This window comes from Salvia hispanica, chromosome 6, assembly GCF_023119035.1.
Source record: "Salvia hispanica cultivar TCC Black 2014 chromosome 6, UniMelb_Shisp_WGS_1.0, whole genome shotgun sequence".
Taxonomy (NCBI): Eukaryota; Viridiplantae; Streptophyta; class Magnoliopsida; order Lamiales; family Lamiaceae; genus Salvia; species Salvia hispanica.
Genome location: NC_062970.1, coordinates 3,599,909 through 3,624,581, shown reverse-complemented (window position 1 = coordinate 3,624,581; position 24,673 = coordinate 3,599,909). Strand labels below are relative to the sequence as shown.

The window sequence follows — 24,673 nt, the reverse complement described above, 5'->3', positions numbered from 1 at the left end:
TTAGACTGATTTGCAAAAATGCAGACCTTTTGAACTATTTAGAAAAAGAGTTGCTCTCCTATGCTCTCCACTCATGATCCCTAAACCGGATTTATAATTAATCATTCTGATTAACACTTAATCATCCTAATAATATTCTAATCCCTGTAGTTAATTATTTTAGCTCGCCTATAGCTTGGGCTCTTAATATTTTTCTGAGCCGAGCTCGAGTCTGTTAGTATTCCGTATTCGGCTCAGCTTGCCTCGGGTCGGGCACACACCTGAAGACCCTATAACTCAACAATCTGTCACTTGCCACAATCCTACTAAATTTTTAACCCTTTGCCCATTTTGGAATTATTGAGAGAGAATCGATTTATTATTAGGATTAAAGAGTTGAATGTTTAATTAGGTGTTCCTTTATAAGTATCATTAATGATATGAATTATTTTAGAGAAAAAGGTGTGTGAATGTGATAGGCAATATTCTGAAATCAGTATTTTTTTTCCATTTAAATAAATATGAGCAATTAAAACAACTGTACTGAAAGTTCATATTCCAAATTTTAATAGTTTTGGCTATTTGACATTTAATGCCATTGCTGCATGTTGCATATAAAAATGTGTGTTTTCTTTTTTTCAAGTTACATCTATATTTTATGGGGCTGAAAATTGAGTAACGTGGGGAGCTTCGAATAGAGAGAATTTGGCCTTGCTGTTTTTTCTATTATCACTAATTCTAAGCCTGCTCAACTGCTGCTTAAATAAAATGCTACTATGAGTAAAATAAGAGCATTAAATATTGACAAGACCAATTTTGTTCTATCATCTATTCATATATACATACATATTTTATTCTCGTTTTATGCATTTTGAATTCGTGAGACCTTTTGCCAGAGAAGTATTTAATTTAATGATGATATTGGACATATGTTTGTGGTCTGACAAATAATAATTAAATCAATAATTATGATTGATCTCACGATGAATAATTAAAGAATACGAACAAAGGTCCATCATAATCTAATACAGAAAAGTTGAATGAATTAAAAGTCCTGATTCTAACTTCTCAACTAATTCAGAAGAATTAGTTTGATATATTTATCTTTTCACAAACTTCACTATTCTAATTCTATGAATTAAAGCTCTTTCATAGTATAAAATAAATGCCCAATCTAATTTTCAAATTAGTAATCTGATGCCAATTAGTTAAACCAAAGTACCAAACATATATGGAGTAATTAACTAAACATCATTAATAATATTAAATAAATGAATAAGTACGCTGCATCTGGCACAAGTGGAATATTCTAATTAAACTTAATATTCTTACCGTCGTTGTTGAAAATAGTGGTTACATATCTTGAGACAAATAAATCAAAATGACGTCTTGTCATAATGCATGGGATATAACAATTCATTGTCTCATAGTAGTATCAAACACAGTAAACAATTCCCACCACATAAATTTCGCCTCAAAAGCTAAGTTTTATTTCTTAAAATGAAAAAATTGTACGGCATATTCATAAACATATAAGTTTAGAATATAGTGCTATCACTTTAGTATTTTCTTGATATATACGGTTTCACCTTTTGTGCTATATATAAATGGAGTGTTTGTGATGTGAATAGTATTGAGTTTTTGTTTTATTCTCGTAAAAATGTTTTAATTTCTTGTATATATAAAGAGATTAAGTAATGAGTGAAACTCACGTTTAAGTTATGTGTACTTACCTGGCCATAACCTTTTAGACGCAAGTGTTTGACCATCGAACAAACTACTAAGATTTTGGGATACTTGTTTTAAATTACAATTATTGTTAATTTTTGCAATTATTCTAATATTTTTTTTACATTGTTAAGCTGTTTTTATTTATTTATTCAGGTTTTATTTTCAAACTTCACTTAGCACATATTGCGGTACTTGTCTCACATATGGAATAGGTTAATTAACCAATCTTTTGTATTAGGAATCTAGATCTACAATTATAGTAAAAATAGTTTATTTTAGTAGTGTCATACTAATATTTAATTGCTGTAAAAAGTATACGCATACGCGCGTGTCAATCTTTATATGATGTGGAAATGTTCTGAATTGGGAAAATTGTTGGTATCTCTCAAACACGAAAAAGTCATAATCTCTGAATTATGAAGAAACTAAATTCGATACGTAAACGTAGCAATCGTAAATTGTTACTAGTTTTACTTTGACTAATTTATCAATAGATTACTTGTGGGATTAGTTCATTACTTGTAGACTTTTCAATGTAAGAGCGTATTTCACAATTTAACATTAATGAATCATGTATTTATGGTAAATACATACAACTATGTTAACACTATGTGGATATTGGACTTTTGAGTTGGATTGTATATCTGTATACCCACCCAATCTTTCTATCCTATTCAATAGAAAGATATTACTTCAAAATATATTTATCACTCACCCACATTACTTTTAACCTTCCTAAATGCTCATTTTCAAAAGAAATAGTAGGACTATTTTATAGTAGTAACAATACTACTCCGCAGCAAGACCGATGATGGTAGTATATATTGTGTTATTTGGATAAAATAAACATGTTTTTAATTCAAGAGATATAACACATAAAAAAAATTAGTTACTCTTTTCGTTGGTGAATAAAAGAGATGTTGTAATTTTATATATTAATTTTATATTAGTTAAATTAATATTTTGTAATTTTTATGGGAAATTTTTTTGATTTTAGTGTAGAAAAATCCTGTATACTCAATAGTTCCATGGACTATAAGATCATTTTAAATAAAAATAATAATAAAACTTCTCGTAAAACTATCATAGAAAATAAATATTTTCTAATGAAAAAGTACAAACTTCTCGTAAAAATTTATTATTTGATATTAATAAGTATCATTATTATCTTGAGATGGATATTAATTATCAAGGAAAACTATAACTTATGGATAGATACTAGTACTATAAAATAAAGTTTCATTAAAGAAATGATATACAGCTAAAAGAAAACGCTGACCATTGGAAAAGTCTCATTAAAAAAAAGTTTCCCTTAAAATTTAAACGAAAACACGGATGAAGGAAAAAAGTAGTATTAAATTCATTTATTGCGAAAAATAAGAAAAGTATTATCGGATATTTATAAAAATATCGTTTTGGGCTACTACGAAAAATCACAAATACAAATATACTATGTGCAAAAATAATTTTTTAATAAAAATACCAGTACATTATAGAAAGCAAAAGTACCACTTACTATATGAGTTTCGTTCCGGTGGAAATTAATGAAGGATAGTCGTTATAGATATGCTTAAATAGTCTTAGTAATAAAACAAACTATAAAGGGAAACGATAATTATAATATTTTCAGTATAGAATACATGCGCCAACTCACTCATTTAATAAAACTGGTTTTTAGAAGGATTTTATATAGAGATAAATCGAATTTTATTGATAAATCAAATTATTTAACAATGTTAACAAATGATAGTATCTTATTTCCTAGTCACTACTATTCTTTAAGCTCACTATTCTTAATATTTTCTAAATTAAATTGAATTGAATTGTGGGAAAAAACTATATGTACTTATATTCGAAATTTTATATTGTGACAACAAAAATAATAAACGGGTAGCAAATTCTAATCACAATTTAATTATTAAGTTCATGAGTCTATGAGGTTAGATGGTGGGGAACATATTTAACTTTAACATTTGTGTTACATGTGCATCTGTCTGCATATAATTCAAGTAAATTTAAAGCAGAAATTCATGCTTTTATTGGTTAAAAATAAATAACTAATAATGATATAGTAATTAGATACTCCCAACATATGTCCAATAGATAGCCACTTATTCATTTTCCGTACTTTCTAAAAATATCTCCACTCCCTTATTATGTGTTCCAGTTTTTCATTTGATCCATTCCATATTAATTGTCCTATTTTATTATTTTTTATAGTAGATCTCATATTTCACTAACTCATTTTAAAATTTACTCATTTTAGAGCACTCCCAATGGTCCAGCTAAAAACTCCCTTATTTCTCCCTAACTCCTGCCACATCAGCGTCACATCAGCACCAAAATTTATCCCCAGTTTTTAGCCAACTTTTAGCCAACCTCTGCAATGGTTTCTCCCTTATTTCTCCCTTATTTCTCCCTAACTCAACATTTCATTTTTACATCATCACTAATTTAATTGTTTTATTTTTATATATAATAAAGCTAGCTTATTTAATTTATAAGATCAAACAAATAATAGTAATTAAGTTCGTTGTATTAAACACGGGTACACATTACAACGAAGAAAATTAAAAAAAAAAAAAAAAGTACACGAATGGAAAAAAAAAATCAAAAAAAAAATTCAAAGAAAAAAAAATTCAAGGGCGGTGGGCGCGGTTTCTATTTGCCCACAATTCTTCGATGATATCGTGTTGTAGTGCTTGATGGGCCTCCTTCTGGTGTATGTCCATGAACGCCTGGAACCGTTCATGTTCGTTGTGCGGCACACCCTGGCGGGCGGACTCGGTTGAGACACCGTGACTCGATGATGCAACACTTGGGTCGTTGGTGACGTCGAGGACGCCTTCGTGTTCATCATCGATGATCATGTTATGCATGATGATGCATGCATACATGATATCGGCAATATCTCCCTGGTAGAAAAAGCGCGTCGGGCCCTTTACCAGTGCAAATCGCGATTGGAGCACCCCAAATGCCCTCTCCACATCCTTGCGCGCAGACTCTTGCCGATGGGCAAAATACCTTCTTCTATCTCCGAGTGGGCATCTGATCGTCTTCAGAAACACGGGCCATTGCGGATAGATGCCGTCAGCCAGGTAGTACCCCATGTTATGCACATTGCCATTGGCCGTGAATTCAATGGAGGGGCCTAACCCGTTGATCCGCTCGTTGAAAAGGGGCGAGGAATTGAGAACATTTAGGTCGTTGAGACGATGAATCAGAACTCATTTAATAAAGATGGAGAGAAAAAAGAATGAAGTTTGTGGGTGATGAATGCAGGAAGAGGATGAAATATTTATAGGGGTGGAAATTAGAATATGACCGTTGAGGAAAAAAAATAAAAAAAAATTGATCATCGCCGGATTATCGCCGAACAGCTCCCCACAGTGGCCGGCGATGATCCGGCGATAGCCCGGCGTTAAAACGCCGTTTAGCGTAATTTCGGTAGGAATTTCGCCGGATTATCGCCGAACTCCTCCCAATGGCCGGCGATAAGTCGGCGATATCCGGCGAAAAATCGCCGGATTTTCGCCGTCGCCATTGGGAGTGCTCTTATTACTCCATGCGTCCACCAATAAATGTCTCATTTGATGTTTTACTATTTTTGGTGATGGGCCTCGTATTCCACAAATTTTATTTCACTCACATTTACATAAAAAAAAATAGAGTATATAAAAGTAGGACTCACCTTCCATTAACATTTTCCACTCATTTTCTACTACATTTCTTAAAATTGGCCTTGTATTGGTGGATTGAGGGAGTACTAGCATAAAAATATGACCCACGTTACACAAATTTTTTCTAACTCATTTTCTATTAAAATTCTTTATACATGTGCTAGATCAAAGTGAGACCGACACGTATTGAGGACGAAGATCGAGTACTTAACTTTCCAGATAAGTGGTAGTACTCCGCCACTGCTGCTTCCTCCCCCACATATGTCTCTTCTTTCTTTATATAGTACTATTTTGATGAATACAAACATTACTACTTAGGTCTAGAGAATAATAAAACAAAATACTCCATCCGTTCCATAGTAATAGGAGCGTTTTTCTATTTCCGTCCGTTCCATAGTAATAGAGTCATTTCTCTTTTTAGTAAAAGTCAACACATTTTTCCACATCTACTTTACTCTCTCTTACTTTTTTATATCTTCATCTCTCTACCTTTTTCATTTTCCACTTTATTCTCTCTTTACTTAATTCACCTAACACAATTTTTTCTAAATTTTCGTGCCGAAAAGTTTTGCCTCCATTACTATGGAATGGAGGGAGTATAAAATTGGAGCTGAAAATTGGACTAGGTGAAACGTTGAGTCATGCCTAGATTTGAGATCCAAGGTGTGAACAAAATAAACAAAATCGCATTGACTCCGGAATGCAACTAGTAAATGACAATTCAATTGTAACAATATTAGTAGGTATGGATTGGTGCAGGCATTCCGGAAATTAAATTGAAAATTGATCACCATCTCAATACATTAACATAAATACCACACCAAGTTGTCAATTCATTTACTCAAAAAATAACGACATCATACGTAAATTTATTTCCACAATTGCTTAGATTAGTTGTGGTGGGTTTTAAATTTTTAATAGGAAGGAAGCCCCATCGAACCAACGTGTGGCTGCTACCAATCCTACTTTTTGATTTTTCTCTCTCTATGAGTATTAGAGTGTGAATAGTGGTAGAGAGCTCTGTATATATATAGATAAAATCCCAATAATAAACTTAACACATAGAGAGCTAGGAGATAGAGAGAGAGATAGAGAGAGGAAATGGGAAGATCAGCTTGCTGCTCAAAAGTGGGATTGAGGAGAGGGCCATGGTCTGCCAAAGAAGACTCTCTTCTCTCCTCTTACATCCAGCAACACGGCGAAGGCCAATGGCGCTCTCTCCCCAAAAAAGCCGGTATTGCATCTATTCTATGACATACTCTCTCTATTAGATTGTATAAATATAATTAATTAATTAATTAATTGAAACAGAGCTGCTGAGATGTGGAAAGAGCTGCAGATTGAGATGGATGAACTATCTACGGCCAGGGATCAAGCGGGGCAACATAACCGAAGACGAAGAGGATCTGATCGTGCGGCTGCACCGCCTCCTCGGGAATCGATGGTCCCTCATCGCCGGCAGATTGCCAGGTCGAACCGACAATGAGATTAAAAACTACTGGAACACTCATCTCTTCAAAAAACTCAATTCCGACTCCAAACCACCACCGCCACCACCCTCCGCCGCCGCAGCTAAGAAAAAGAAGCCAGCTAAGAAGACCGCCGCCGCGCCGCCGCCGCCGGAGATCGAAACATCCAAAGTGTTCTCGCCGAAGCCTACTAGGATTTCCCCTGCTTTTCCGAGGAACGAGAGCTACGACAGCTTGGGAAGCAGCAGATCGTCGAGCAGCGAGGTCGTGGCGGCTTCGCCGGCCGCCGTGCCGGAGATGGAGCTGTATCATTTCTCCGATTCGTTCGGCGGAGAGATGTGGGAGCAGGTGTATGCTGAGTATATGCAGCTTCTTTAATTAATTAATTAATTAATTAATTAGTTAATTAGTAGTAGTAATTAATTAAATAAATAAGTGGATGGAAGTGGCTGCTTTTATTGTTTTATTATTGTCTTTTTATGTCTGCGCCTCATCATTATTATTTCTAATTATTGCTACTACTATTTCTGCTTACTTTTCCTCCTCTAAATCTTTTCTTCCTTTGTTTTCATAAATTTAGTGCTTAGATTTGCAAATTGAAGTGGACGTTAAAAGGAGACTTTTCAAACATTGAACATACCCGCCAATTGAAATAAGTACTTATTTTTAACAACTAATTATCGAAAAAATAATGAAATTTAGTTATATTATACTGTACTCATGTAACTTTGAAATGAAATGGAAAAATCATGAAACTTAGAATTCGATCACAACTATCCCATGACAAAAAAAAAGTACTTCGAAAATGAAATGAAAAAATTATGAAAATTGAATTCAATCACAAGTATCCCATGACAAAAAAATCAGTTCGTTTGATTGTATATATTGTTGATTTTTTGTTGTCGTTTTTATTCACTATTGACGTCGGTGCTTGATTTTCTCAACACTAAAAAAAATTGGTTGCAATGTAAAAGTAGCAGGACGGACAAGAATTTGACTAAAAACTGGTTGTTCCAGCGAGATTTGCGTAGGCTTAGAAGGGGGTGTTCAGTTTACAAGATTGTATCCAGATTAAATTTGTAATGTGTTTAATTCATGAGATTCAACCCCACAATTCAGTTATAGGTGAATAATCATGAGATAATTAATTATAGCTAACTCCCTATCACTAAAATAATCTCATAATTTAATCGTAAATTATATCTTCTTATTATTTTATTTTAAAAATTGAATACCAACTTATTATATAGTTTGATTTCATATGTTATGACAGGACATTATATTACAATTTTCATTGCTTTATGTCTGTGTCAAAGGTTGGCATAGTTATCACGTGATACATTTCCCTCGAAAAGGAAAGTGAGTATTTAAATAGAACAAGTGGATAGAAATCCATTGAGATCTCAACACCACCTTTTTTGATGGCTTTGTTTACGTTTTTCAATTCATCGGATATTCAACTCATCATATTTCCGGAAGCCATCATTAATTGTTAACCAAATTAATCCCTTCCAGCTATTTTTACTGCATGATAAATTGCTTGATTAGTAGTATAAAATTAGTGTGCCAGGTGCCACTATAACAAAAAAATAGGTACTCCCTTTTGTGCCTATGAAATAAATGTTCCATATAGCTTGTCATAAATTTATATAAATATAATGGGTGTTACATTTCTACTTATATACGTATGTAATAAAATATAAATAAAATTAGCTAGTAAACGTGTGATATTCACTTACCCAAATAGGTTTGACATTTTTTTACCATACGTTCCCATTCTACCTAAAAGAATATTAGACCTTTCGAAAGATGTGATTTCATTATTGTTTGCAATTGCATCTTATCATGAAATAAATGCATTATGATCACACTCTTAAATGATGAATAGTGTTTTTCAATGCTAGAAACTTCTACCATAGCTTCAAATTTTGATTATCCAACCTAATTTCAATCTGGAAACTTTTTGCCTACAACTTAATTAATACGCAATAATAGCTAGTATCCTAGTTTCAACTTTGAAACTTCTATCCTCAACTTTGAAATTTCTATCCTATCACTTTATTTAAAGTTCTACTCCCTCCGTCCCATAAAGATAGTCTCACTTTGATCCGGCACGAGTTTTAAGAAATGTAATGAAAAATGAGTTGAAAAAATTGAGGGATATGGGTCCTACTTTTAAAGTTTAGTTTTATAATAAAATGTGAGTATGAATGAGTTGGTGGAATATGAGGTCCACTACCAAAAATGATAAAAGTGAAATGGGACAAACTTTGTGGGACGAAGGGAGTATTATTGTGTGAATGCGATTGATGTCCTACTTAAAAGGTTTTGTGCATTATTGGTGTACGATTATGTCAACCATGTTTCTAAGGTTTAATAATGCATCATCTTATGCATTTTCTATAATCAATACGAATTAATCCCATAAAATTAGGATGTGTAAATAATATAAATGATATAATTACATACTCCATATTACAGAATAAAATAAAAGGATAATATTAATTTAAATCATAAAATTTAGTCAAATTCTGATTAGTCTCGTAATATTTGAAAATAGAATATTAGTAAATCAGTTCAATTTTTTAGTCTTACAGTGCTCAAAACAAAGTTATTCATTCAAATAAGAATTTTCTTTCTCTATTGTTTTCTTCTTTTCATTCTTATTTTAATAAAATTACGTTGTCTCAAGAGCAACAAAACATTTCGTTTTGTATATAGATGTATCAATTTCCTCGGGAACTTCTTGACGTAATATTATAATTTAAAATATTATAGGATTGGCCTGAATTTGATCAAATTTCACAATTTAAACGGTTATAATCTTTAAAATAAATTTTTCGTATCCATAAAAACTAAGTCAAAATGAGATAAATTTTCCGGTTGCAAGTTGATAAAATATCAATAATACTTACTCCTTCAGTCGCACCGAAAATGACTCACTTTCCTTTTTAATTTGTCTCACCCAAGATGACTTATTACTAAAAATAGAATCTCATTTATCTCTACTTTATTCACACTCTCTTACTTTATTCTCTCCATCTAACACATAAAATAAAACTGTATAAAATTTCATACCGCCCAAGGAATTGAAGGAAAGGGTCATCTTCTTTGGGACGGAGGGAGTATTCATTAGATTTACATGGGGAATGAATGCATTGATAGAATACGTGGGGGAGTAATAGTTTTCTCAATAAAAGAAGTCCATTAAACTAGAACGTACTAGTGCGTTACCAGAAATATAATTTACACCAAACTCTTAAGTCTTAATGACAGAGTATACAACTCATTTATCATAGAGTTATCTATCTTCCCTACCAAGGGCCCCTAAAACTTGTAAATTGATCTTATTCATATTCGTTCATTTGCAAATATATGGCCAACGTTAGCTCTTATATTGTTGTAATAGTAAAAAAGGGGTCTCTGATGATTGTGGAGTATCTTGCTATTTTTCTATTAACTATTCTTTGAAACTTCAAAGAATTACTATTGCACTGCAATAATCAGAGAGTACTAGTTCTTAACAAAGCTCACCTACTTCTCAATAACTTAATAACTTTTAATATATGTTAATGAAATAGTGCTATAGAATCTCTTTGATATTTGGTTAACTGCTTGATTAGCAAATTTACTCGCATATATTTATATGCTCTCAGAAGACTAATGCTAGATTTCTATTGGCCACTTGCGGAATGTCCAGGCTTTTACTCTAGTTGTGGTAATTTGAACCTGTCGACCTATTTTTAGGTTGATCTTCAATAGTTTAAGTTTGTATAGTATGTCTTTGTCTACTCTATTTGTAGTTCAATTTCACTGTGGCCATGGGTGTTTTATAATCTGTAGCAAACGCAATACTAAAGTTCAGAAATTTGTTGAACAAATAAAGTTTAGTAACTACCTTCTATTTAATGTACTAGAACTTATTTGGGGAACTAATCATGGGCCTACGAAAATGGGCTACAAAATTAAAGGTAAAAATAGATGGACGCCCATTGAAATATTGTGGTGCCACCATAAACTTTTATCTTTCCTCTATCTATTTTAAAGAACATCTCTCCTATTTCTTATTTAACATGTTTTTTTTCTTTTTATTTTATTTTGTTTGTTTTTTCGTTTAGTGTTTTCTTTCTGACATTTTCACAAAAAATTTTCCTGGTTGACACACAAAAAACACTATAATTAATCTATGTTAAACTAGAAATGTTTCGCTCGGAATGAGAAGGTAAATGACAATTAATATATTAATCACAAATGAAAAGCTTTTCATTTGTGCACAGAAAATGTAAATGAAATCGGATTATCAATTAATATTTGATCATCGCAAATGAAAAGCTTTCATATGTGTAACTTATATACTATGTATATAGGAAATGCTTCATATCAGAATTATCTTAAAATAGAACTTCAGAACTTATTAGTTGGCGATATAAAATATATCATTTGGCTGCACGAAACATATAAGTTACTCCAACCGACATATTTCGTGTCACCAATTTACGTATTTTGAGCTTCAACTAATAAGTTTTCAAATTTTTAATTAAAACCATTCCCTATATATTTATATTTGAAATTAATTAATATTTATTAGTATATGGAACTACAATTACTTCTAGAAATACGAGAGATAAAATCATAAAATTCTTATATTTCCACGTGTGATCAAGATTGTTGTGGGTTACTTATTGTGTTATGGTATATAAATTTAAATGGGATTATATGCTATGCAAATGTAGATACGGAGATACAAACAATGATTAGGTGGCCTATATATTGCATCCTTCCTTTAATTAATTATGAAAATATAAACTTTTACGGCCTTCACAACAAACCGGGATTTCGGATTTAGTGGGAACACCACTCTAAACACCCAATAATGAATTTCATGTCTCCCAAGGATAATTTCAAAGGTCGGCCACTTCTATAATTATTGTTAACGGTTTAACACACTGGTAAATTTCTTGGTTATATAATATCGATACAAAAATATAAGGGGTTCTAATATACAAAAACTTGATATTGATTAAAATAATCTAATTATAAAAATTTAAATTAAAAAACCACTTTTTTTTAAAAAAATAGTTTTAATTCTTAATATTCATATATGAATAGTTGAATACTCTCGTTGCCTACTTTAATTTCCTTTCGCCTCTTCATCACATTCTCATCTTTTATCTTCAAATTCTCTACAATTAATTAATACAAGCTCAAACCAATCACTAAACTTAAATAAATGAATAAAATGACACTCCAAGTTTTGAATTTTATAAAATTATGAAAGTAAAAGTATCAGTAACAATTTGTAATATATTACCCCATAACCAAATTAAACTATATATAAAACACAAAATAAATAATCTTAAGCATATATTAAACGAGATTAGTGCTCACTACTAACAAATAATGCTTGTAAAAAATATGTAGCATGTCATTTATCTAAACCTATATATATTAAGATTAGAATTTATAAATTTGTGCGTTTTAAGGATTTAGTTGGCGTATATGTGTGTACAATGTATATGGAAGTGGAAATGCAGTTTTTTTTTCTTTTTTCTTTTTGGTTTAACCACAGGCGTAGCAAACCCGTCTTTTGGTGAATTCAACTAATCCTGCTCGACTGTCCTTGCGGATTAAGGCCGAAAGTCTTCAACGGATGACGGAGTTTGAACCCGTGACCTCAAGATCACCACAGTTCTGCACTGCCAACTGCGCTGCGACCCACTGATAAACTACGATCTTAATCAAAGAAGTGATAAAGAAAATATTTCCCTAGAAGAATTTATCATCCAACAAATTCTTTTAGTTGCATTTATGACCTTGAAAACCGTGCAAGTAAGGTGAATTAATGATTAAAGCTAAAGGCCTAGGGATAAAAATCATTAATCAAAACATGGCAGATTAAATTTATCTATATAGTTTTCAATTTGTTGGATCATATACGTTCCGTAGGCTTCTCTTTTGCAAGCTATTGTATACAAAGCTAGCTGATTACATACTATACTAAACATCAAAGTAAGAATAGTTTAGTACTAATAACCAAACTATATAACTAATTTAAAATAAAAAATGACATGGGAACAAAGTAGAAAACGAAACAAAGAAGAAAAGTAGGCATTATTTGAGGGTGCATGAGCTTTAATGTCGGTTACTTTTGCAAACGAATTCTACATAACAATGCATAGAAACAACATTAAAGTGGCTCGATAATGAAAGCTCACTCAAAGGAAAAGCAAAAGCAAGCCATTCTTCTTTGACTGCTTAACCACACTTGTACAAAAATTGCATATGTCATAGGAGTATATATATATGTATGCAAATGCAACTTGATTAGCAATCATTAATCACAATTAAACTTTTTGCTTTCACACCGTGACAGTGAGTATTCATATATTAATTCCTCCCTTTCCATGCTTTACCCTGCCATCTCTAAAAAACCCTAACCCCATACCCAAGATTTCCCTCCTTTTCCCCACTTTATTCAAACTACCCTCCAAATAAATATCAGCCCCTATTGCAATATCAAAATCAAGAAATGGGTAACTGCCTGTTCGGCGGTATGGGAGACGGCGTCGGTGGCGGCGAAGTCATCAAAGTGACCAACGCAAACGGGGGCGTGATGGAGTTCCACGCCCCCGTCACGGTGGAATCCATCACCGACGAGTTCCCCGGCCACGCCATATTCCGGAGCCAGGACCTCTTCTGGAAGCCGCTCCCCCACAGCGACGTCCTCGCTGCGGGGGAGTCATACCACCTCCTGCCGCTGCTTGAGAGCAGCGGCAGCGGCGGGAGGAAGGCACGGGTGGGGCACGTGAGGTCCAACAGCGCGCCGCCGCAGCAGGTGGGGTCGGCGCAGTACAGGATGTCGGTGGACAGCAGGGGGTTGGGGAAGAGGACGGCGGAGGAGGCAGGGGCAGCGGCGCGGGGGTTTTGGAAGGTGAAGCTGGTGATCAGCACGGAGCAGCTGCTGGAGATACTGGCGGAGGAAGGGAAGACGGAGGAGCTGATCGAAAGCGTTAGGACAGTCGCAAAGTGTGGGAGTGGGTTGGGAGGATTTTCCGACCATTGGAGCCTTTCCAGTAGCAAGAGGAGCAGGAATGCAGCTTCTTCCAATAACGATAGCAGCTTGGTAGAGTTTTAAAATTGTCTTCTTTTTCTTTTCATAAGTTTTTTTCTTAATTTTGTTACATATAGTAATTTTTTTTCTCTCGTTCTGTATATCTTCTACCTTTCCAATTCTATGTTTCCACTATCCATTACCTTAGTTCTGTCATGTTACTTTTCATTTTTAACCATTCAGAAGGTAACTAAACCTATTAAAATTTAAAATCTAGTATATAATAAACTACAGGTTAACCGAACTGTGCTCACTACTTTTGAGTTTTCACCCACTCATGTACAAAGGACCATAATTGTTGTAAGGTTACATAATTAAAGGTTGGTGAGATATGTTGTACATTAAAATGGCAGCCATTACTAATATCTTAGCAGATGAAAGGTTGAGCTCTAGTGAATACGAAAACTCCACCACCTCCAACGGCACGGCCCAAAAGCATATTTCTATCTAAATATGACAGGTAGTACAGTCCACCAACAGATCGACTGCATATCATATCTGTATTAGCTAAACCATCAACTATCTGGGGTTATTATACTCAGATTAGGACAACATACCTCTGAGAACTCGGCCTGACAGGAAATTGAGCTTTGAAAGATCTAATAAACTGCAGGATCTAGAAACAAGATATGATTTGTTATTCAACTATTGCCTTAAACTTGTTCTACGACAAATACTTGGTGCTCACATTGTTTATTGACTTCAAGTGCATAAGCTATAAACTAATTTCTCACCCACCCTGATGGCCGTGTCAGAACAGGACCGTACATTATTTCATGACAAAAGTTACTGAAGAGACAAACTTAATGTTGTGGAGGATTCTTTTTGACAAAATGATTTTAGAAGAAAAGATGCTTAATAACATCAAACTAATCACTGGTATTGATTCTGGAAACTAACCATCATAATCAACTTTGTGCAAAAGTAAAAATTGACCGGGGTAGTATCAAGCCATGTGTTTAGTTTTTACCTGCAAACTCAAAAATGACCGGGGTAGTATCGCTGGAGCTAGTAGAGCTTGCAACTCTTCACCAATTTTTATGTTTTGAACAGCTATCTGTTAAACATAAAGGAATGAATCAAACATACCTCACACTTTGATATATGCAGAAATGGTGACTCAGTTAAATGCTTAAAGTGTTGCAAAAGGAATGGTCAGATTTGCAATTGAAAGTATGGAGCTATGTACACCACATGATCAGATACATACCTCTTCAAACTCAAGATAGATATTTCGAACAGAGACCGTGGAAAATTTTGCAGACACGATCAGAGTTGCACCTTCATGCTCCTGCACCAAGAAATATATGCATAGGCCTTCTTAAATTACAGTTTTAAGAGTATGACACTACATAATATCCAGCAAAGATAGTGTGTTTAAGATTTATTAAATCACATAAGGAGTCAAGGAGGTAACAAATTTTCTTGGTTTACCCAATAAAGATAGTGTCTTTAAGATTTAATTCCTGCTCAAAAAGTAATGGGGCTTTCCTGATAGAGATAAATATTCTATAGTGAATCATTAGAGATTGAACATCCCAAGTGCATGCTGCTTATAGCAGATTTGTCGGAGGAATCCTACCCTTACAAGGATAACCAAACATATAAATGTCTAATCAACTTGGTAAGTCAAGTAAAATGGCACTAATAACTAATAGTAATAAGTAGCAAACAGTAGTAAGCATTCTTGCGAACAAAGTCATCAGCAGCTTAAACATCAGGCTTCAACTGGCATCAGTGATAAAAACTGTACCATCTTAACTGTACCACAGGTAACAATAACAGCACAGGACTCTGATAATTTACATAGTAACGTCTACAAGAGAGACTACGAATATTATGGAATATATTAACAATCTTAACCAACATATAACAGAGAGACTGAGAGACTTCAACCAAGATTTTGATTGGAAACCAGAGGATTAATTTTTTATAATATTCACGAAGAGGATCTTATTATATGGATATGGAAGAATATTCAGGAGCCAACTACACGACAGAGTAACTAGGTATCAACAGAATGATGCAAAAAAAGTGCCAGAATTTAAGAACAAATGACAATCAAAACTATTCTTTGAGGCCTTGAAAGAGCTTATGATAGAGTGAATGAGATTTACTAACTGGATACGTACTTATTTCAGCTTAAAGGCAAACCATAGAAAAGAAACGGCCAACTAGAAAACTTTTGCAAATGGGGATAGCTGAGTGTATGACATATACAGCATGATAAGAACATTCTCAAGATAAAAAGAGAGTATAATAAAATTAATAAGTAGAAGCACCTCCAACAGATTAGGTATGCTCCATCTTACAATATTCCGGACTACACCTTCCCTGGATTGATCATTGCACTCAAACTTTTGATATATTTGATCAACCTGCCGACGAAAGCAGCTGATATTCAACATAAAGATCAGGAGACATACAAATGAGCATAAGCATAACTAGGTACTACCTCAAAGAAAGGGAGAGTTTCGGCAGACTGAAAGAGAATGACAACATCAGAGGCGGACGTGTACTGCAAGCGCCATGTGCCATCCAACAAACTCAACTGAATCGGCTCCCCTGCATCAAAACTTTCAACATTCACCTGCCAGAATACACCACATTCGATTAATTAGGCATAATTATGCATATGTAGCATCCATGAGCGAGAAGGTATATAACCCCTAAAATGTAAGTGCAAACAACAAACCAGAGCTTCCTCGATGGCGGAGCGTTGAAGGGGCGTAGCAGTTAGGCCGCGATTGGTGTCGGTAACAGCTCGCAGCAGTTCGATCTTTCGATTCTCGACTTCAATTTCAGATTCCTGGCCACAACTACTCCGACTAAGACGAGTGACTAAGCGAAGAAATAGTGTAACCGTAACAGAACAGGCGATGCTGAAGGAGAATTAAGGAGATACCGTGGTAACGGCGGCGGCGGCGGAGAAACGCAATCGAGAAGGAATTCTGAGCCTTTGTGAAGCCGCCGGTGAGAATTTTGGGTTGAAGGAAATGAGAGGCCGGGAGAATTGGACAGTTGAAGTTGCGGCATCCATTTGAGATGACAGTTGAATAACTATGATAACTAGCTTTTAAATGCTACTCCTAATACTTAAATAAATATTTGTATCTTGAAGAAGATGAAAAACATGACATATGATTATTAGATGAGGAGTAGTAGTATTTTTTTCAATTGAATATATACTTATGAAATTATGTATTGTATGTTGATTTAGTTTTATAATTAACATACATTTGATAAATTAAGAAGAAAACTTAATCTTGTCGAAATTTTTTAGGTAAGTGAAGTGCATAATTTTATTATTAATAATAATTGTGATTGCTTTTATAAAATTGATTGTACTAAATTTGTAGCATTGCATATAAAAGAATCTTATAAATATATGAAAATCGATTGTGCAATAATATCTAAAATAGCCGATTTTATATCTACCTTTTCTAAAAAGAAGTCATTGCTAGGTCTCTCTCTCCTTCTAAGGTCATCCACAAAGCTATATCTTATTCATCTCTTAACCTTCTTATCTCTTCACTATTCATGGGTCTCATTGTACTTTTCACCCCATCTCTTAATTAAGTGACAACACATGCATCCATCTATCTCTTAACAATCTCATCTCTTAACTATTCATTCAATTTCATTTTTTATTTTTTATTTTCAACAAATCTAATTAATAAAAACACACTTTATTAAATAAAATAAAATCACAATTTAAAATCCTAAATAAAATAGAAAAAAACACATTTCATGTGTGGGAATGATTTGATATTTACAGAAGTGATTGGGGGATTAAAAAAAATAGAAAAAAAATTAAAAAAATCGAATATAACGGCTATAAACGGCTAGTATATTTTTGTGAATTATTTTTTAAATTTTCGAATTTTCTTGAATTTTAAAAAAAAACAAAAAAAAAGCATTTTCAACGGATATATACGACGCCCATTCGCGGACCGGCGAGTGGGCGTCACGCATGAACTACAGCACACCACGTCGCCAAGGCGCTTGGCGAGCTGTCTCAGAGACGGCTCCTCCGGGCGAGACACGCGACGAGATGCACTCCGCATCGCCGTCTCTTATCCGGCTCGTCTCTCCGAGACGAGATGGAGACAGCAGCACGATGCGCGGTGGATGCTCTAATGTTCTAGTGACATTCTTCCCTTTTTTTTCCCATTCTATAATTCTATAATTACTCGTTTTCCTTCCCATTTAATTTCCTCCCAAATCCTCATTATTGATTTTCCAATTTTGCTCTTTTATCTTCTACTATTAATACTACTCCTACTTGTATATTGCCTACACAATGGCAATACAAATACAATCCACAGCTTCTTGCATGCCACCACCCAGTTAATTCTGATTAGGATCTATTTCAACTAAGTATCGCCTGGATCAACAAATTTAAAAAAATTATTATCGAGTGATGAAAGTACAAAGGATCTCCTAAAATAGGCGCACAAAGCCATTTATAAGGCTCAGTACATGTGGGAGAATTGTAAATGGCCACCAAAATTTACGACAATGTTCATAATATTCAGTTGACCCGATACTCATGCATCAGTGATACCGAAGACACTTTCACTTTGAGTCAACCGGGTAATAACTGCTCGATAAGTCAAAAGACGGCAAAAAGAGAATGTCACAACCAAGGCAATCGGTAGAATTGATGATTCTATTACAATAGGACGTTTTTAGAAATTTAATTAATTTTAAATTTTAATCATATACGTACAACAATTTTTAAAATTTAATCATTTAATGCATCCCATTTGAATTTCAAATGGAGTAGACTAACTTTCATCGAGAAATGCAAAAAACTTTAATCTTAAACGAGAAATTCAAAATTTCATAAACATGTCTACCACGAACCAAGAAATCCGATGCTTAATTTGCAGAAGCAGCTGTATATATTGAACTAGTAATAATAGTAGTATACATTAATCAAAACAAGAGAGAAGATGATGAAGATTCAAGAACAAACAGGGCAGAGCACCAATCCATTCTCATTACAATCACCACATTTAACCACCACACTCCTCACCCCAATCCCACACCCTTCCTTCACCATCTTACAGCTCCCATGGCAAGCCGAGCACGGGAAGAATCCAGCGCCGCCGCACCCCTCACACACGCACGCGCCTCCCAATTTCGGAAGCCCCTGCACCAGAGCAGCTATGGACCCCTCATCCACAATCCCAATCACCTCCTCCGCGCCACCGACGTACCTCCCCTCCACAAACAGCCGCGGAGGAATGCAGTGATCCGCGGCCTTCCCCTTCACCAGCTCCCTCAGCTCATCCCTGAAACCCCTGTGCATCGAGATGTCCCTCTCGCACACCGGGATCCCCAGCCCCCTGATCGCGGACCTCACCGCCTCGCAGTCCTCGAACGTCTTCCTCACGCCGCGCAGGCTGGTGGTGTAGAGCACCACGCGCTTCTCCCCCCTCGGCGGGCAGATTTTTTCGAATTTTTCGAGGAAATTGTTGAGATTTAGGGGCGGATTTGGGACATTAGGGTTGGCGTTTTCGTCGAGGTCGGACATGAGGTCCCAGGCGTCGATGGTCTCCGGCGGGAGGGGGTCGGCGGGGGGAGGATCGAGGGTGTTGAGGAGGCCGTAGGTGGTGGAGGTGAGGGAGACGAAGTGGTGGCTGAAGCCGCCGATTTTGGGGAATTCGTCGTCGTGGGTGAGGAGATTCGAGGAAACGCAGCCCATTGTGTTGGTGTGATTGTTAATGAGAATTTGAGATTGAAATTGTTGAGAGGATTTATTTGAAAAGGGATGATTTGAGTGTGATAAATGCGGTGGAGATTTTTAGCGCCCAAACTCTTTACTTTATTTTGAATATAAACAGTAACATGAATACTAGTCTACTACAGTACTACTGTGAAGAGCCTTTTTCTGTTTAATTTCTTTCTCGTGCTTGCCAATGGCTTTAATTATCAATAATAATACAACCTAATCTTTAAATTAATATAGGGATGGTACTTATTTCTCTATTCCATGTGCATAATTTGCAAAATTAATATAGGGATGGTACTTATTTCTCTATTCCATGTGCATAATTTGCAATTTGCTCGAGGTTATCTTTTTCTTCGTCATCTTTGTTTCAATGTAGAGTTGGTCGGCTTTTTAGTATTGGATGTCTGAGGTGTGTTTTGTGTGTTTCAAAGTCACAAATCCTTTGCCAAATTTTAACAAACTTGAATGGCTTTTAGTTATCTTTTCATAGATGTACATAGTGAATTTAAGATATATGCTAACTTTACTTATTACTGTTTCTTATCATTGATGTGGATTTGCAAAACTTTGGATTTCCGGATTCACTCGGTCACAAAATTAGAGACTGAATTTTTTAAATGTACACAATAGAGTGACTTTTGGCATATTAACTTGTATGATACAACAACTCTCTCCAGTGAGTTTTTTTCTTTATTGATTTCCAACAATCGGATCTTGAATCATATACCTATTTCGTTTTCTCAAGGGTGTACGGGTGTACGTTGGAGACATGTGCATCTTAGATATGTTAGAGAATCGAATCGTAATGTTGGATTTATTCACCGCTTGGGTATGGATGTAGGGGACATATGCATCTTGGGAAGTGGGTGATTGAACATAACTTAGAGTGACGCTTCTAAACGATATATGGTATATTTGCAATAAAAGATCTCATTTACTAATTTTCAACTTTGGACAAATGGACACACTAATTCATTACATTAAATTGATTGAAAATAAAGGATATGGAACTCCGTCCACTTCTATCTCCATTAATTAGAGATCAATCACAAATAGTTTCCCCTCCAATAAAACCCCAATTATCTTTCCATGCTTTGAGCATAGCAAACACAACATTCTCATCTCCAAACGCACCTAAAGTTGATTTATATTCAACAATAAGAGAACCCTTCCACAGTTCCACTTCATCAATGGTAAAAGTAATTCAACATTCAACCCAAGAATCATCTCGAAATTTTTTTTCGTATTTATTAATTAAAAATAAATAAAATACAAAAAAATTAAACAATGCGACTCCGATTGGCTACGAATGGCGCATGCACACGACGACACATGGAGTCAGTGGCCCCACATATAAGTATGTATCTACATAAATTTATGTAGTCTAGTTTCAGTCCAAGTGCTCTAGGAATAACTTGTAGAATCATTTGAATCAAAGGGATAATTTCCACATTCCAAGTCCAAGAAATTATTTTCAACAACCTAACTTTAGATGATCACATCTCCTTCGCTTAAGCACCAATTCAATTGATTACAATTGGAAAATAAACCTTGTAACATCTAGTTTCTATGTCAAACTCTTGAACTCAAAAAGGACTACCGAGTCAGACTCGGTGAATTTTTTAAAACAATTGGAAAATAAACCTTGTAACATCTAGTAATTCGAGAGGTCTCATATTTTTCAGAATTTTCAGTTCAAGTGTCCATCTTTTGGGTGGCATATCTTCCTCATTTGAACTCGGATTTGATTGAATCCAATTGGCGAATAAAATTTCACTTTCTACTTCAAATATTGACCCTACGAGCCTGCATTGGAGCTCTGAGTAAGAAGATATGCTTCCTTGAAAACAACACTTGATAAGCCAAAAATCTGAAAAAATCCTCTCTAAATTTTAGTAGTCCAACAACCCGTCTTCGAAGAGCCATAACTTCTTCGTTTGAACTCCATTTCAACTGATTAAATCAGATGACGAACCCGATCTAATTTCTAATACGACCTCTTGAGCCCCATCGGAGCTCAGCGCCAGATTTTGTGGTCGTTCGTCCTTACACTAGCTAGCTAGGCACTTGTGATAATTGTTCTTGGTATAATTCGTTATGATGATTAAAAATGCTTCCCATAGTATAATATACAGAATTTTCTTAATAATAACAATAGTTGTATTGAAAAAGATTTTAATATATTTTCAAATAAAAATTTAGAGAAATTAGAGGAAGATGCATAGAAAATAAATATAATAATAGTAATAAAATAAAATGTACAAAATTAATTACGTATTTAGTTACGTGGTAATAATAAGGAGGCATGCATGTGATGTTATACGTGTAACTAAATTACAAGATTGAGGATTTATTTGCAGGGATGAGTTAAAATGACAATACCTCTTAAAATAACACCATACCATCATTCATAGCCAATCATCTGTACATGTGGACGAATAATCAGCTGCCATGTGGCAATCATAAAAAATGCTCAAGGGTAAATTTTCTCGGCCAGCAATATTCAATAGACTAGACAGCAATTTACAACAATTTTTTCTCGGCCAGCAATATGCAATACGCTAGACAACAATCTAGATTGTTGTCTAGCGTTTATACTATTGGTGTGTAGCGTTTATAATATTGCTGGATACATGGTGTCACAGTGTCACTTTAAAAGGTGTTGTCATTTTAACAATAACCTTTATTTGCATTATGGATTATTTGACCTCTGTCCCTTAATTTTTAATTCGAAACCAAATCGATCAATAGATTCACCTCAGATTACTTTGTGATGATATGTTCAAAGAATAACTTTCACTATGATGCATAAAATTTGATACACAAAGATGAGCAATTGATTGTAATTAAATTTGTAAAGCAGCTATGATTGGTGACAAGATTTTTTGTACTAGTACTAGTTGGTCCATTCGCCATAGCAATAACCTGAATCGGCCATTTCGTTGTCAAGTTTGGTGTTATTAATATAGTTTGCATCCGGTCACTGTTGATGGACCGATTGATGCCACTTATCAAGTTAGCATCACTACACATGGACTATGTCTACCTATATATATTTGTGAAATAATTGCATAAATTAATATTCTCTTCATCCCACAAGTAGTCTATAGACTATAGTGTATTTATTGGGTTTCCCATTATTACTTATAATTAAGTAGCTTATTTTGAATATATAAAAAATTAGTTAACTTTAATGGACTTCTATCACTTTACACAAAATACAAATTTTGTATTTACATGCTCAACTCGTATTTTATATAGTAATTTGATCTCATATTGATATATGCATACCACCTCTCAGTTGGAACAACTAATTAATAGTACAAATCCTAATTGTAATCGTATATTTAATTTTAATTCATTTATTCTACCAAACAATAGATTACATGTTACAAATGTTTAGTTTATTCTACCAAAGATGATGCTGATATCGTATAATTTAAATAGAAAAAACATTACTCCGTACAATTAAATCTGTCACAACTCGTGTACCAACCGACGCTAATTAGCGGTAATATTTTTGTATAACTACTGGAAAATTCTAGAGACAATTAGCGTCTCCCTATCACTTTTTTCATGCGACATTAATTGTTAAAATTAATTGATAATTATGAAAATTGTGATCGAAAATCGTTAGAACTGGAACTGATAGAGAAACAAAACAAGGAGAGTGAACTATGCAATTCTGTGAGGTGCGGAATAATTCAATTGTCTGCATTTAATTGTGGAACTAAAAATGCACACCCTTATAAATGCAGATTAAAAAAAAGTCAATCTCACTCGTTATCAGTAACTTCACTTGTTGACTTTCTGCAATTTACATAGAAAATAATTGGGCGTATGTAGCAGGTATATACAGCTTAATAAATTACCTTTAAATTTGAATGGGTGAAACTGAAATCTCATATACATATATGTGTCAATATTTATATTATAATATCTCGACAGTAGTATTTGAGGTTGGCATTTCAAGTGGTAATGGGAGAGTCATGTGGCTCAGAAATTCAGTCATGCAATAAATGAAAGTGGTTTACATGGCATCTTCCCTCTTTATGAAATTTTTTCTACACCTCATTAATTATGGTTAGGCCTACACCACCATCCAATTAAATCATAAAATCGAAAAGAAAAGACGTAGAAATCTATGAAATATCTAATTGATTAGCATCGTGGTGTTTGTCTTAATTTAATTTATCGTAATGATAAGCATGCATGTGTTAAAGAATTGTTTCCAAATATTCAAGAAAACTTAATTCGATGTTGATCATGTCTTAATTTTAACATGTGTCCATTTATAGACGACCGTACCACCATATTAATTACTTTATTTGTCTCCAATATAATACTACTTACTAGTACTACCTTCGCAATTAAAAGTCATACTTACGTTTTCTTAATTTTAGACAATTGCAATTTATATTTTACTACAAAATCATTACCCTCACATTCCATTATACACTAATTTACAAAAGTGAGACCCTCATTTTCGCTAAGCACCAAGTCAAAATGGGACAGGATATCGCAGACAGGAGGAAGTATATTTGTATATATATGAGTCGAGGGAAAAATTTTGTTGACTATATAATCGGTAAGACGTTTTCTTTCTAACTAATAAGTTAGGGTTCGAATTGAACTTTCTTTCCGATCGGCAGGTCAGGGTTCGAATCGAGCTTTCTTTCCAATCGATAAGTTGGGATTCGAGTCAACACGATCACAGATTGATTTAAAATAAAATATTAGTATATGTAAGTGCAGGAGGTTCAACCACCACCAACCCTATATTGCTCCTTGCCAGACAGCGGATTGATTTTAATGAAACAATGAATTCACTCATCTGTTACCTGTGTACGCGTTTCATAATTTCTCATTATTTCCCCCTCTTTTTCTCCCTCCTCTTTCCCTCTCCCTCTCTCTCAAATACACAACCATTTCTCTGAAAACAAGACCACTCTCTACCACATCT

At 34.3% G+C, this 24,673-nt stretch overlaps 5 protein-coding genes across 8 annotated transcripts; 2 read left to right on the top strand and 3 right to left on the bottom strand.

Moving 5' to 3' along the window:
* Window positions 1-3,688: 3,688 nt before the first annotated feature.
* Window positions 3,689-4,820, bottom strand: LOC125193713. The gene is made up of 2 exons (XM_048091579.1): window positions 4,384-4,820; window positions 3,689-3,704 (listed from the first exon to the last, which is right to left on the bottom strand). Exons 1-2 carry the CDS (start codon window positions 4,818-4,820, stop codon window positions 3,689-3,691), a joined length of 453 nt encoding a protein of 150 aa, XP_047947536.1.
* Window positions 4,821-6,423: 1,603 nt separating this feature from the next.
* On the top strand, window positions 6,424-7,393 carry LOC125197027 (transcription factor MYB4-like). Its single transcript, XM_048095719.1, has 2 exons — window positions 6,424-6,624; window positions 6,702-7,393. Exons 1-2 carry the CDS (start codon window positions 6,492-6,494, stop codon window positions 7,235-7,237), a joined length of 669 nt encoding a protein of 222 aa, XP_047951676.1. The 5' UTR covers window positions 6,424-6,491; the 3' UTR covers window positions 7,238-7,393.
* Window positions 7,394-12,226: 4,833 nt separating this feature from the next.
* On the bottom strand, window positions 12,227-17,040 carry LOC125196534 (probable plastid-lipid-associated protein 10, chloroplastic). Of its 4 annotated transcripts, none has more exons than XM_048095096.1 (8): window positions 16,876-17,040; window positions 16,666-16,798; window positions 16,426-16,560; window positions 16,253-16,348; window positions 15,181-15,261; window positions 14,941-15,027; window positions 14,528-14,586; window positions 12,227-12,577 (listed from the first exon to the last, which is right to left on the bottom strand). In XM_048095096.1, exons 1-8 carry the CDS (start codon window positions 17,004-17,006, stop codon window positions 12,487-12,489), a joined length of 813 nt encoding a protein of 270 aa, XP_047951053.1. In that variant the 5' UTR covers window positions 17,007-17,040; the 3' UTR covers window positions 12,227-12,486. The 4 variants fall into 4 exon arrangements, with proteins under 4 accessions (XP_047951053.1, XP_047951050.1, XP_047951051.1 ...); XM_048095093.1 differs by lacking the exon at window positions 12,227-12,577 and adding an exon at window positions 14,170-14,455 and having other exon boundaries at window positions 16,876-17,038; XM_048095094.1 differs by lacking the exon at window positions 12,227-12,577 and adding an exon at window positions 14,170-14,455 and having other exon boundaries at window positions 16,666-16,789; window positions 16,876-17,038.
* LOC125196535 lies at window positions 13,251-14,117 on the top strand. The gene has a single exon (XM_048095097.1). The coding sequence runs from the start codon at window positions 13,389-13,391 to the stop codon at window positions 13,992-13,994; it is 606 nt and encodes a 201-aa protein (XP_047951054.1). The 5' UTR covers window positions 13,251-13,388; the 3' UTR covers window positions 13,995-14,117.
* Window positions 17,041-18,824: 1,784 nt separating the features above from the next.
* On the bottom strand, window positions 18,825-19,755 carry LOC125197248 (uncharacterized protein At5g39865-like). Its single transcript, XM_048095971.1, has one exon. The coding sequence runs from the start codon at window positions 19,681-19,683 to the stop codon at window positions 18,940-18,942; it is 744 nt and encodes a 247-aa protein (XP_047951928.1). The 5' UTR covers window positions 19,684-19,755; the 3' UTR covers window positions 18,825-18,939.
* Window positions 19,756-24,673: the final 4,918 nt, after the last annotated feature.

What these genes read in the sequence shown, in the direction of transcription:
- LOC125193713 (XM_048091579.1), bottom strand. Translation starts at nt 4,820, where the DNA reads ATGGGGTACTACCTGGCTGACGGCATCTATCCGCAATGGCCCGTGTTT.
- LOC125197027 (XM_048095719.1), top strand. Translation starts at nt 6,492, where the DNA reads ATGGGAAGATCAGCTTGCTGCTCAAAAGTGGGATTGAGGAGAGGGCCA. An exon ending in CTCTCTCCCCAAAAAAGCCG is followed by an intron (nt 6,625 to 6,701) that starts GTATTGCATCTA and finishes TAATTGAAACAG; the next exon opens with AGCTGCTGAGATGTGGAAAG.
- LOC125196535 (XM_048095097.1), top strand. Translation starts at nt 13,389, where the DNA reads ATGGGTAACTGCCTGTTCGGCGGTATGGGAGACGGCGTCGGTGGCGGC.
- LOC125196534 (XM_048095093.1), bottom strand. Translation starts at nt 17,006, where the DNA reads ATGCCGCAACTTCAACTGTCCAATTCTCCCGGCCTCTCATTTCCTTCA. An exon ending in CCGCCGCCGCCGTTACCACG is followed by an intron (nt 16,799 to 16,875) that starts GTATCTCCTTAA and finishes CACTCGTCTTAG; the next exon opens with TCGGAGTAGTTGTGGCCAGG. An exon ending in GCATACCTAATCTGTTGGAG is followed by an intron (nt 15,262 to 16,252) that starts GTGCTTCTACTT and finishes TTCTTGGTGCAG; the next exon opens with GAGCATGAAGGTGCAACTCT.
- LOC125197248 (XM_048095971.1), bottom strand. Translation starts at nt 19,683, where the DNA reads ATGGGCTGCGTTTCCTCGAATCTCCTCACCCACGACGACGAATTCCCC.